At 43.8% G+C, this 13,339-nt stretch overlaps 2 protein-coding genes across 3 annotated transcripts in view; one reads left to right on the top strand and one right to left on the bottom strand.

Annotated features, from left to right (window-relative positions):
* LOC109518108 (protein EFR3 homolog B-like) overlaps positions 1 to 1,972 on the bottom strand; it is a 29,561-nt gene extending 27,589 nt beyond the window's left edge. Inside the window, 2 exon segments of the mRNA XM_019873757.1 lie at positions 1,086 to 1,224; positions 1,620 to 1,972. Coding sequence (XP_019729316.1) covers positions 1,086 to 1,092 — 7 coding nt within the window. The 5' untranslated portion in view covers positions 1,093 to 1,224; positions 1,620 to 1,972.
* A 2,093-nt stretch (positions 1,973 to 4,065) lies between these two features.
* LOC109518125 (adenylate cyclase type 8) lies at positions 4,066 to 12,877 on the top strand. Of its 2 annotated transcripts, XM_019873794.1 has the most exons (21): positions 4,066 to 4,428; positions 5,365 to 5,563; positions 5,638 to 6,375; positions 6,460 to 6,609; positions 6,701 to 6,831; positions 6,980 to 7,091; positions 7,166 to 7,293; positions 7,378 to 7,536; positions 7,632 to 7,860; positions 7,937 to 8,107; positions 8,709 to 8,809; positions 8,889 to 9,090; positions 9,309 to 9,401; positions 9,477 to 9,637; positions 10,054 to 10,135; positions 10,207 to 10,365; positions 10,512 to 10,658; positions 11,175 to 11,267; positions 11,353 to 11,467; positions 11,629 to 11,831; positions 12,375 to 12,877. In XM_019873794.1, exons 2-21 carry the CDS (start codon positions 5,408 to 5,410, stop codon positions 12,588 to 12,590), a joined length of 3,546 nt encoding a protein of 1,181 aa, XP_019729353.1. In that variant the 5' UTR covers positions 4,066 to 4,428; positions 5,365 to 5,407; the 3' UTR covers positions 12,591 to 12,877. The 2 variants fall into 2 exon arrangements, with proteins under 2 accessions (XP_019729353.1, XP_019729352.1); XM_019873793.1 differs by having other exon boundaries at positions 9,309 to 9,637.
* Positions 12,878 to 13,339: the final 462 nt, after the last annotated feature.

The raw sequence follows: 13,339 nt of genomic DNA, 5'->3' as shown, positions 1-13,339 counted from the left end.
ATATAAGATGCAATAACGCAGGCAAACCAATTCTGTGCAGCGGATGTAGAGCGCCACACTTACCCTTGCCAACACGATGGTCGAGAAGTGTGCGACAGTCCAGTGACAGCCTCTGAGAGGCCGGGACGTCGACAGGCACGGGTACGTGCAAGGGCATGGCAGCCAAACCAATGCTCAACTACACCAAACTTGCTCCAGATAATACAAGAAAGCCCACGGCCGTGCCAACTTCCCTTAAGTCATTAATATTCACCACATAAGCAGGTTGACCGCATTAATGGGAGAGATTAGCGATTAGTCCGACAGCTTTGCTCTCTCTCTCGCTCTGTCAACGCTTTCCTCTGTGACTCATTGATAAACATCTCACTGATACAATGGGCATCTCTTTAGCTCCAAGTGTCACTCTGGACCAGGGAGAGACAAAAGAGCGCAGGGTACGCACACCCACTGACATCTGAAAACATGCAGGCAGTGGGTTTGGCATTCAAAGACAAGGGTACTCACATATCGGTAATCTATTACAATTGTCAACCTGTTCAATATTTACAGTCGCAAATCTTGAAGCAGAGTTTTTCCTGCATGTGATTGGTAAGCCTGTGGCTCTAAAAGCTTTGACATCATGAAAAATGTGTCGACAATTTGTATGGTTTCGAAAGATGAGTACAGTTTTGTCTGGGCCCGCACACACACTGTTTTCAAGATTTCAGAGAGAGCGTTGGCTCACTTTTCGCATTCCATGATCCCCGCGATAGGTGAATTTTTGAAATACAGGTTACCTTTGGGGGAGGGGGATGTTTTCCAAGAGTTTCCAAACTGTCTGAGTGAGACACTGCGCTCGGAGCGTATTTCCGAATGCACCCATGATGAGGGAAGTGGAATTTTGGGGACAAAGAGCTCTAATGTTCGCGTCTCGGTTTGAACCCTGACAGCGCTCATATTCACACTGAAAGAACAATTTAGAGTCTTCAAATTATCATACATCTTTTTGGGAATGTGAGAAGAAGCCGGAGGACGACGTGAAGTGCTGTGATATTAATTATGACAGCTTTTTAATATTGTGGCTTGGGCTTGTCATCATTGCTCACCTGTCATGCTGGATGTTAGCCGCTAGATGGAGGTCTACTTCCAGCGTCACAGTGGCGGGAAGAAGTGAGACACTCGGGCGCCTGAATGACGTTTCACCCGGGCTTGGGCACTCAGGAAAACCTCGGGATGTCCATTGGCCTGTGGAAGTTGTGGGGAAGCCAACATTAGCCGACGATGTAAACATGCTAACGTCGATAAGAACTGAGCATATATATCGCACACCGCGTACACATAAGGAAGTTGATACGGTTGAGGTTATTCCGAAAGAAATTGCGAATGAACACGGGCCAGTATTGAATAGTACATGTGTAGCTGTGTTTAGCTCGTCGTTTTTTCTGACATTTCCACACTTTCGGTGTTTATTCAACATATTTTCGCGTTGCTTTCTACGTCATGAGAACGAGCGTCTTAAAACGATGAACAATTGTAAATAATCAAATGTCACTGAGATACTGTTATCAGCCAAGATCAGGTTAGCTAACCACCATTAACTAAACTATCTCAACCACCCACTGTCAACATTTATTCCTCACCATTAAATGAAGAAAATTAACCATGGAGCCATCACCACTCCTCTTCGATAAGTCGGACTTTCCACCAGCCAGGAAAATGTAAAATTAAGTTTTTAAAAAATCGGCAAGCGATCCAACTGCACACACAGCTGTGATACTTGCTCACTGGTAAATATGAGTCAGCCCACCACTACTTTGACAGGAGCTAATTTGAATACATGCAGTTCACGTTCATGCATATTAACATTTAAAGTCAAATCGTGCAAAATATAGTACAGTACTCCAAAATCAATTCAAATCACGTTGTGAATGAAGCATCAACGTAATAAGCACGTCATATCTGTTTCGGATTTGAATTAAAGTGGCAAGCTTGCGAGTGCTGAGGTTTTTTTTCCTTCCACCTGACGGCAGCAGTGAGTCAGGATGGCTGTTGCGGAAGTGTTCTTTAGTGTGAAACATATGTTCCGGTTTACGACGGCGTCGCGGCGGAACAATAACGATTCGGATTTGCGCCAAAAAGAAAGGAACAAAAGGAAAAAAAACAGACTGTGGAGGGAAAAAAAGAATATTCCGAGTGCAAGAATTTAAAGCGTTTTATTCTTTTTATTTTTGGGGGGGGGCAAAGATTTGCTGCACTGTATGTACAAAGTAACACTTACCTCTCACATAGGTAATACCAAAATTAACTTTAACGTGAATTGAGGGTTTTTTGTTTTTGTTTTCGTTTTTTTTGTGTTAGTGTGCGCGCGCGTGTGTGTGTGTGTGTGTGTGTGTGTGTGTGTGTGTGTGTGTGTGTGTGTGTGTGTGTTTTCATACAAATACAGTACAGTACTGTATTTATCTTGTTAATGGCTTTATTGGGCAGCAGGGTGGATGAGTAATTAGCACATCCACCTTGCAGTTCTGAATTTGGGGCCATTATGTGAATTATCACAGACCACATACACTACAATGACATCTTTGGCCTTAACTTTACAAAGCCAAAGACAAATTTAAAAAGTACAAAGCTGAGCAACACTCATGGAGGCAAAAGTGTCAGGCTGTTTGACAGTGAGCTGATTAACGCGCAGCTAAAGACGTTCACCTCAATACTGATTAGCTTTCAGGGCTTGCCAAGTTCACAGGTCGGGGAACCAATGGACCAGGGGCCACGTACGGCTGGTGCATATTAAAAATTAAATAAATAAATAAAATCTCCAAAAATTAAACTTTTCTCACAAGCTGGTCCAGACATGCAGTAAAAATGATAGAAAGGTCTATTTACAATTTACACCGCATTAAACATATAAAGTTGTGATCATAATTTTCACGAGGGTTTAGTCAACACTAATTAGATTTTTTTTTTTTATGTGATTAACAAAATAAACTGTAAGGCATTTCACAGAATAGCACAATAATTACTTTCATGCACCAAATGATAACCTGTAACCTGATAACATGATAAACTGTCCACTGTAGTAACCGCTGTCCCTGAAATGGTTCAACCCAACATTTAAAAAATGAAATCATCCCTGTTGTGGATGTTCGAGTCCACTTTTTTCAGACCGATATCAGTAGGAGTATTCACTCTTTGAGAACTCACTGGTATGATTATCAATACCACTACTACTTTTGATGCATAAAATTTAATTTAACACAATGACAGATGATGATTCACCAATGTTTCAAACTGCCGCAGGATAGTGCCAACTACTGCCTCGGAGGACTTCCCGTTGCTCGATTTTTACATTTTTAAAAATATTTTGCCTCAAGTTTCGGTTACTGTTAACGACAGCCTCCATTAGTACCCCAATACCCTAAAATAAGATCGGATCAGCCCGATTCCGATTCGACCATCCCTAGTCCATGATCATATATTCTCTGAAATTGCCTATATTCAACAAATGTTGCCAAAGTGTCTAAACTAATGAGCACAAATGTAGCTTTTGTCCACCCTTGCCAAGCGTAATACCAATTTGGCTGCGGCCGGCAATAATCGTGCTAATTGCCTTAGGCTCGCTCGGCGTCTATTTTTAGAGGTACGCTTCTCAGCCGCCTTGGTCTGAGCTGTTGTGTACAGTGTCACACTGGGACAGATGGGAACTTGTTGGATCAGCCTTACAGAAGCTTTGATTGTTTTGGGACTGAAAGTGGCTTACAACCATTGAGATCATCGCGAATCACTTTCTTTCTTTCTTCAAGTCTTCATTGTGCAAAGTAATAAAGTTTAATTCATAATTAGGAAAATATGGTTTTAACTTGAAAAGTACCCTATTCCTCAAACTGTGTAATCTGTTTTTATAAATGCCATGCCACAATGAATAAACGTTTATCTCCAAACTTTTCAGTGCAGAAGCGACAGTTTTGATTGTCCTGTCTCCTGTAGCTCCAGCCAGACGCAAGCATTTGTACACATAAAGGCCTTCTCTGAAATAAATGGGGGTTGCAGGGGGAGCTTTCCAGGCACCAGTGGCCTGAACGTTGCAGACCAGAGAGAATGGCTGCTCACTAATTAATCCTCTTTACACTCCTCATCGCTGCTGCACTGCTTCCTCACAGTTTTGGACTTCCTTTCAAAGCAGGTGGTGATCTACAATCCTGCCGGAAGAATTCCACATTCTCTCTCTCGATAACACATTTACCTACTTTATTAGTCCGTTATGGAGAAAGTCCTGTCTGTGGAATGATCGAAACATCGTATTCCTGCTTCCTGTGTTGTGCCTGAATTCCCTTTTTTGTACGGATTGTATGCAGCGGAATCTGGAAAAAATGGATCGTTATGTGCTGGCTGCCCATATCAAGGCTAAACCTGAACACCAGCAACGGATACACCAAATGCAAAACAGAACAGGTCAGTTGGGGGACTTTGGTGGACGTGACTTGTGTGGACCCCTTCAACAGTCTAAAATCTATAGAAATGCGTCCTCGAAAATACATGTCTCCTACAATTATATCAGATCACAGTTTTTTACATAGGAATTTAGCTCTGTGAAGTGGACGAACCCTGTCTGGTGATTCTCTGTGTTCTTATACACATCCTGGAATAAATGTGAACCAGAACTCCCGTAGGGCACCCTGAAATTGCAATATACCAGAGCACCATAGGAGTGTTCTGGTTGGTCCCGATTTCAGGGAATATTTAGAGATCATGTTTGAAATCGCACTGGTGACAATGCAAATGAGTCACGGGTGAGCACAGTTTACATTTCTAGCCCGAGCCACCTGGAGGACATTAACTCAGGGGCATTATAGAAAGCTCATGTCTAAATCTGGCCACCAGATCATTGGTTCAAAAGCTTCTGGTAGCACGTGGACTCAACCAGGTTGTCCAATCTGGTCTTCTGCAGACTTGGTTGTCGCCGTGCAAAACAGGGGTACTCAGCGTAATCATGCTCTAAATTATAATTGGTTATTTTTTAACTTTGAACGGGATTTGTGATTTGTTTTCATATCGTTGATAATTAATGATCATTTATTGAGACTATGACTTCAATTAGCTCCTTATTAAATTCAAGCTCATCAATCATGTTTAATAAGCTGTTTGGTACCCAGTATTGAGCCGTGAGGAACTCCACAAGCAATGTCTTAACACATAGAAAAGCAGTTTTCTAGTTGAAGAAATTGTTTCCTATTCTTTAAGTATGTGTCAAGTATGTATAATGGATCGTGGTGCATCATCCCAAAATTGAAGACCATAAGTGTCAGTGGACATTATGCGTTTTGAATGTATGACGGGCAGTTTTCTCGACCAAAAGCTTTGTACTCAAACTTCTTCTGCCTCATCCAGGTCATCGTCATCCACGCCAGGAACTGAAAATTGGTACCATGCCATGGTGACTTTTTCAGAGACAACACCGGTCTTCCCAATGGAACTGCGTGAACCCCCCTGCCTGACAGCCACTCTGTCGCCAGGCTTGAGGCGTAAAAAGATGCTGTGGCAGAATGCCGTAAAGCATATCATCATCCAGCAGGAGCTTAGCGCTCAGGTGAGTGATTATTCCCGCAGTTGTCCTCAGAATCTTGGAATTACTAATCAACATGTTCTTATTCGGCGTGACAGGTCGGCGTGGAGCCAGCTCGCAAAATCTTTGTGACGGATGCCTATATGGAAGAAATCAACCGCCAGATCCGCAGCAAGGCTTCACGTGGAGTCAAACGACGCTCCTCCACATTTCGGGTACACCCTGCCCACCTCCGTGGCTCCATGAGCCACAGTATTGGAGGGTCAAGCGGGAACGAATACGCCAGCGATGCCGACTTTTTTGTGCACTGGGGCCGCATTATTCACGGTATCTACATACCCACGTTGAGACACACCTTCAAATCCAAAGACCTGGAAAAACTCTACCAGCAACACTCCTCTCACCAAAGACGTAACTCCTTAGCCATCACCAATGTGATCGATGCCGTGGCCAAACTGCAGATCTTGGTTTTGTACCTGGCTTTGGCACCTGAGGAGGTCAAGGAACCCCTCCGAGGCTGCTTGACGTGCGCGTTCATGGTGTTTGCCATCGCGCTGTGCCTCGTTGTGCTAACCTTCAAGGACTCCATGTCACCGAGGTGGCTTCATTACACCGGCCTGGCCAGCTGGCTCTCACAGACCACGCAGGTATTGGGAGGACTGGTATACGGGCTAGAAAAAGACCCGTCGTGGTACCTTTTGTTCACGCTGTTTGCCACGTACACCCTGCTGCCATTACCGCTTATGTGGGCCATGTGCGCCGGTTCACTGACGTCGGCGTTGCATCTAATAGTGGAGATCATATGCTTCCGGAATGATACAGTACTTCTAAGAAAGGTGAGTTTTCTTCAAGTGTTAGAACCTTGCTTTTCATACTTTGGACATTTCTAGGTAAAGGCAGTGAAACTTTCTTGATTGTAGGTTTTTGCCAAAGGCCTTCTGTACCTGGGTATGAACACAGCCGGATTCTTCATTCACTACCTGACCGATCATTCACAGCGACAGGTGTTCTTAGAAACACGTCGTTGCATCGAAGGTCGCCTCAAACTGGAGCAAGAGAACCAGAGACAGGTAGGACGACTGCATTTGACACACACTCCATCTAAGGGGTAGAATTTGATGATCTTTGACCTTAATTTTCTTTCACATTTCTACATGATAGGAACGTCTAGTGTTGTCCATCTTGCCCCGGTTTGTAGCCTTAGAAATGATTGCTGATATGAGCTTAATGGATGATGAGCTCATTCCTCAAGAGTTTCACAAGATTTATATTCACCAGTACAAAGATGTCAGGTAAGTCCAAAAACGCAACACATTGTGTGTCCTAACGAATGCAAAGTGCATGTTGGTTATCTATAAATGTAGAACCCGACTTCCTATTTGGTTGCCATCCATTCCCTAAAGTATATCAAGTATTATGGTTGGTCTCTCTTCTCTGCAGCATCCTTTTTGCAGATATCAAGGGCTTTACTCTGCTATCCATGAACTTGTCAGCTCAGGATTTGGTTCGAACCCTCAATGAGCTCTTTGGACGATTTGACCGTTTGGCCGAGGTATGCACCTGAGCCCAATTTTTCTCATGTTTTGCTTCCATTTATTTAGCTGTCTTAGTCTTTCTTTGTGACAGGAGCACCAGTGCCTACGAATAAAGATACTTGGGGACTGTTATTATTGTGTGTCCGGGGTGCCAGAACCTCAGCGTGCCCACGCCCGTCACTGTGTCGAAATGGGGCTGGCTATGATCAACACCATACGGTAAGTCCAAGTATCACGAGTTATTGGTCACGTCCTGTTGCTACTGAAACAAGTCTTGAACAACTAGTCCATCTCGCCAATCAGTTCTGTCCGCAAGCAGCTCAACTTTAACATGGACATGAGGATTGGCATCCATTCAGGCTCCGTCCTGTGTGGGGTGCTCGGCCTACAGAAATGGCAGTTTGATGTTTGGTCTTGGGATGTGGGCATTGCTAACATGTTGGAGGCAGGTGGAATACCAGGGTGAGGGGTTTTATTGTGTTACTCCTTCCCGGTACAATTGGAGGGCATTCATCGGAAGCACGGTAGCTCACTGGTGATTTTCTTTCCCTCAATAGGCGCATTCACATCTCCAAGGCTACTCTGGACTGCCTTGAAGGCACTTACAAGACAGAGGCTGGACATGGCGCTGACAGGAACGAGTTCCTGCGGCGACACAACATCGACACGTTTCTCATTTGTCCTCAGGAGGACATACATATAGTTTACCACAACGAGCCTCGCAACGTCCAGAAAACAAGTCGAGCCCATGAAATTCCATTTGGCAGTGCCATTGACATGAATAGTGTACGTTCTGATTCCAGCACCGGTGGCCTCACAACCCTCTTTGCGCCAATCTGCTCAATCTCATATTTCGTTGCAGATCTTGGCCTCATTCACAAATGGATCGCTGCCCAACATATGGCCATCCACTTCCAAAGAAATCAACGAGCGCATCAAACACGCCATCGAGGTTCGCAGCAGCGAGCGGATGCATAAGGAACACATCACTCCTTTCTCGCTGGTATTCAAGGACGCACACGTTGAGGACAAAGTAAGGCTGTAGCTTTAGAAAACAATGCTTTTGATTGTAAGATTGTCAGACGCGATGGGGGCGGTGTTTTTTGGAATGCAGATGCTGTTTTGGACTGTCATGTCGCTGTTACCAACTATATCCGTTTATAGCCCTTTCTGACTCCAACCATCTCTATTTATCAAGGCTCCTGAAATTCTGTCACATGGCACAGAGTGTTTGCAAATTACCAGTATTAAAGTTACAAGCCCCCTCGAGAAGATGTTGTCCCATCGTTATCCAAGAGTTTTTCCTTCAGAGACTTGATATTCAAGAAATCAAGTCTATGTCTGAAGTCAGTTCCTAATTCCAACCACAAAGGAAGACGTGGGACACCAGAACCTTAATTAGACATGTTGACTGTTGTTGAATCTTGAATCGCAATCTTACAAAGACAATATCCAGCTGATTTGGGGCAGGAGGTGGTCACCAGTCAAATTTTGACAAATCGCTTGCTTCCATGGGAAAGAGTTTTGGACTTATAGGCTCTTGAGTTCATGGGTCCATGTAGCGCACAGTTTGTATGGTAAAAGTCTCGGCTAATGATGTTTGACATGCAACCCTTTTTTGTGAATGACTTAAGTTTTCCCAGATGAGAGACGAAATGTTCAACTCCAACCTGCTCTGCTCCTTCATCCTGCTCCTCTTTGTCATGGCCGCCCAGGCCCTCATCCCGGCGCCCAGGTAGGGAATTGCCAACTCTCTCTGCACTTAAAATGTTCATTCCTATGAGCTGCTTTGCATCATTTTTTTTTTTTTGTAGACTGTTTCCAGCCATCCTGCAGTTTTCCCTGTTTTTACTCACCTACACGTTGCTGCTGCTGTTGGCGCTTGCGGAGGAGTTCAAGTGGAGCCCCGCCACACTGCAGCAATTCTGCTGCTGGATCCACGAGAACAATAAGGCTCGGAACACGCTCACCCTCACCGCTGTGGTCATCAACTTTGGTTTAGCCTCTACGGACATTGTGAGAGACCACGTAAAACTGCACCAGCTGTTTCAAATAGAGGAGGAGAGAATTTTTTTGTGCACAGTAAAACTGATCCAGCGCGCATGCTAGTCAATATGTCACCGGCTTGTAGAAAAAAAAAATCTAGTGTGATGATAATAATAATAAAAGAAATGAAATTTCACTGAAGTCAAACAGGTCGTCATTTATTTTCTGTGTTTTTGGTATGCGTGTAGCTATGGTGCATTCTCACAGACACAGAAGTGGCTAATGAGATGGAAAAGACAAACGCGGCTTCACGTTCACTCACCGTCTGTTCGTACCCTGAGGTAACCATTCGAATTTCTAAAAAACACCAAACTTGGATTCTTCGAGTTGAAATATCTCTTCCTTGTCTTCTTCAGGTGTTTGTGCTGAGCGGTGTGATCGCCATGGTGACGTGCGCCGTGTTTCTTCGTCTCAATTCCCTGCTGAAGCTGGCCGTGTTGCTGCTGGCTGTGGCCGTCTATTCCTACCTCATCCATCTGGCCTTCCTTTCTCTCGCACGCCAAGATATGCCGCACAGGTCATACTTGATTGTTTAGCGTAATAGTAACAATATAATTTGTACATGAGACCATTCTTTATATCAAAATTAAACAGAAAAGGGATTTCTTTGGGTTTGACAAATGAATTAGGACAAGGATGTCCAGGGCATACATCGAGTCTGTATGTGTATTTTTGTAATCCAGTGTTTGTTCACCTCATATTGCAGCACTACGTTACATTTTTTTAAGCAATCATATTTTGTGGGTTTTCAACAGTACAATGAACATAATTGTCAAATAAATATGCGTTATTTTCTTTGTAAAACATTATTTTGGGCGAGGGTGCAGCTACTGGACTCCATTCGCCAGTGTACCTAATGAAGTGTCCTATGAGTGCTGGACGGTGCTATATCAATCCAATGTTGATTTTCTTTTTCTGTTTATACATGCACAGGTCTCACTATGTGAGGAGAAAAGGGATCGCCATCCTTCTCTTGGTCATGTTCATTGTCGCAGTATTTTACAACGGACGCCAGGTACTGATTTCTCCATCTTCAATGTCTTTCGAAATTAAATCGAGAGCGTCAGACTTGGATTTGCTCTTCAGTGGGAGGCCACCGCCAGGCAGGACTTTCTGTGGCGTCTGCAGGCTCAGCAGGAAGTGGAGGATATGAGGGAGCTGCGGGAGCACAATGAATGTCTCCTGCACAATATTCTGCCGGTGCATGTGGCTCGGCACTTTTTGGATCGCAGCAAGAATGACGAGGTGCGTGCAAAAAAAAAAAAATAAAAAAAAATAACGGTTTTGTTTCAAGCATGTGTGAAAAACAATGCCGTTTTTTTAAATGGTCTCTATATTACAGATTTTCATCAATTGCCGGTGAACAATTAAGAGTGTTGTTTTCTTTGCAGGAGCTTTACTCCCAGTCCTATGATGAAGTGGGGGTAATGTTTGCATCTATTGCTGGATTTAATGAGTACTTTGAGCAAAAGGAGATCAGACACGAAGGTGTGGATTGCCTCCGACTCCTCAATGAGATCATAGCTGGCTTCGATGAGGTGAGTGTGAGATCATTTTCAGGTTTAGGGAAGGGTTAGTACTGAGGGTGGGTTAAATACAGTTGGGTGAGGTTAGGTGTTAAGTTAGGGTGGAGTTGGGTTCAGTGACCTAGGATTTATTGGGTTGTTGACTTTGGGTTAGGGGGCAGTTAGAATTTCAGGTTTAGGGTTTTGTAAGTGTTTCGGCTCAGTGGTTTAGGTTGGGGTGAAGTTTAAAGGGAGAAATTGGTTTCTAAATATATATTTTTAAATGTTTCAAGATTTATTGCTGAAAACGTGCCAGGACTGAAATGCACAAGTTAAGGAGGGAAAGACGAAACAGTGAGGTTGGGGGTGGGGGATTATGTATTTATTTATTTAATTTTCATGTCCAACTCGACAGCTAGCTTGCGGACAAATGCATTATTCTGCTAACAGGAGGAATGATCAGGAACATGGCGTATACATGTTCTGTGTGAACAAATACAAACAGACACACTGTATAGTTTTGTCTTGACTAAAACATTTGTTTTACAGTTGCTGGAGGAGTCATATTTCCATTATGTGGAGAAGATAAAGACCATAGGGAGCTGCTATATGGCCGCCTCCGGTTTAGCGCCAGACAAACAGGTGGGAGAGACCCCCCCTCCCCCCCACCACATTAAATTTCCTCTCCATGTGCTTGTGTGTGACTCTCCTTCAACCTCCCTTGCAGACGTCTATGGACGAATGGAATCACTTGAGCGAACTGGTTCTGTTTGCACTGGCAATGCAAGAGACTTTGAAGGAGATTAACAGGCACTCTGCCAAAGACTTTCAACTGCGTGTCGGTAAATAGCGTACCATGTGGATGCGCACTGTCTTTGATTCAATTCACTCTCACGTGTTTCCTCAGACAGGAAGTTGACCATAAAATAAAATAAATAAAGTTTTAAAAAGCTTCTGCGGTGGCCTATAGTAGTTTGTCTGAGGATAATGATTTTTCCATTAGGCATTGCCCACGGGCCGGTGGTAGCGGGTGTGATCGGCGCCAGCAAACCGCAATACGACATCTGGGGGTCCACGGTGAACTTGGCCAGCCGCATGGACAGCACGGGGGTGAGCGGACGCATCCAGGTGCCAGAGGCCACCCGGAGAATCCTGGCAGAGTGGGGTTTTGTCTTGGAGCTGCGTGGAGAAATCTTTGTCAAGGGGGTGAGTGCTGTACAACACCGTCTGTTTAAAAGCCAAAAGCCTGATAGAGGAACTGTGTCTGGGTGTCTACCAGTCCCAAGGTTTACCAGTACCGTATTATACAAAGAAAGAAAAAAAATGCTTATGAAGTGTGATTTTGACAGCCCGTATTATATAAGGGGGCATATTATTCACAGGAAGGTATGGGGATGATGAAATACACGAATCAATCTTAATGGTAATGGCAATTCAAAACTAGCTGACTCACCGAGTGACTGTCTAGCTAGCTAGATGATCAAATAACTGAATGAATGACCATTTAACTGACCGGTTGACTAACTGATTTACTGACTAACTAACTGACTTGACCAACTAATTTAACAAACTAACTAACTGGTTGACTGACTGACTGATTATTTCCTTCCGCTTGGCCAATATATTGTAAGACTGACTTTGAAAACCAAACCAACTGGGCCATCTCGTGGCGTATTTAGTGTCCACTACCCTGAGGTCGATCTATGACTGATGCATGACTTAACTCCGATGGATGGTGTGTCCTTGCAGGTGAGCGAGTGCCGTGGCAAGGTCCGTACTTACTTCATCAGCACCATGCGCAGCAAGAGGGTCAACGCCGCGACGGACGGACGCCCAGGGGGCAGGATGGATGGACGCATGACGCTGGCGGGCATCGTGTTCAGTCTGGTCCAGGCGAGACACAAGGAGAAGCTGAGGGAGACCAATGGCGGGTTCACTCTGTCAACCTGCACCCTCAAGTGCTGATGGGACAACCCAAAAATAGTGACAGAGAGCATAATTTACAGTGCTTTGAATTGTTACAATGAAGAAATTGGCAATTTTACAAGATCAATAATCTTTTTCATCAGGGTTTGATACCTATAAGGCAAAATACAGCATACCTCAAAACAACCACAACAACCTCTCTAAGATTTTCAGTGAAGTAGATAGTTTTTTAAATGGTTCATCTTTTTCAGTATGTATTTTTAACTTGGATTTTTGGAATGTGGGAGGAACCAGGAGTGCCCAGAGAAAACCCACACTGGGACAGGGAGAACATGCAAACTCCACACAGGAAGGCCGGAGCCACAATTGATCCCTGCACCTCTGTACTGTGAGGCGGACGTGCTAACCAGTCATCCACCGTGCCACCCCACAATGATCAATACTTTTGCTTATTTTATAACATGTTATGGACCAAATCAGAGAATAATAATTAATATATGTTTGTGCAATTCCCACACTGTCAAATTGGAATAATGTCACGTTTTTGAATAAATGGATGAAAATGAAAGCATGATTTTTCAATCAGATAAATCGATTAATTGACTATTTATTGATTACATTGGTCAACAGTTAATTTGTATTGGCGAGGGCTTTATATGTCTTGAAATGTATTTTTTATGCTGATTTTAAAAATGTCTACTTTTTCTCGTACATCAGGTTTTTGAGCTGAATATAACCTTTAATACATGAATACAGGATTGTATGTTTGTTATTATTATTATTATGAA

This window comes from Hippocampus comes, unplaced genomic scaffold, assembly GCF_001891065.2.
Source record: "Hippocampus comes isolate QL1 unplaced genomic scaffold, H_comes_QL1_v1.1 scaffold126, whole genome shotgun sequence".
Lineage (NCBI taxonomy): Eukaryota > Metazoa > Chordata > Actinopteri > Syngnathiformes > Syngnathidae > Hippocampus > Hippocampus comes.
Note: the sequence above shows the minus strand (reverse complement) of the source record. Positions and strands in the feature narration are given on the sequence as shown.

Bases quoted from the DNA above. Each gene is read 5' to 3' on its own strand.
- LOC109518125 (XM_019873793.1), top strand. From the start codon at position 5,408: ATGGTGACTTTTTCAGAGACAACACCGGTCTTCCCAATGGAACTGCGT. The intron at 6,832-6,979 runs GTAAGTCCAAAA...TCTTCTCTGCAG, and splicing joins CACCAGTACAAAGATGTCAG to CATCCTTTTTGCAGATATCA. The intron at 9,091-9,308 runs GTGAGAGACCAC...GTATGCGTGTAG, and splicing joins GTTTAGCCTCTACGGACATT to CTATGGTGCATTCTCACAGA.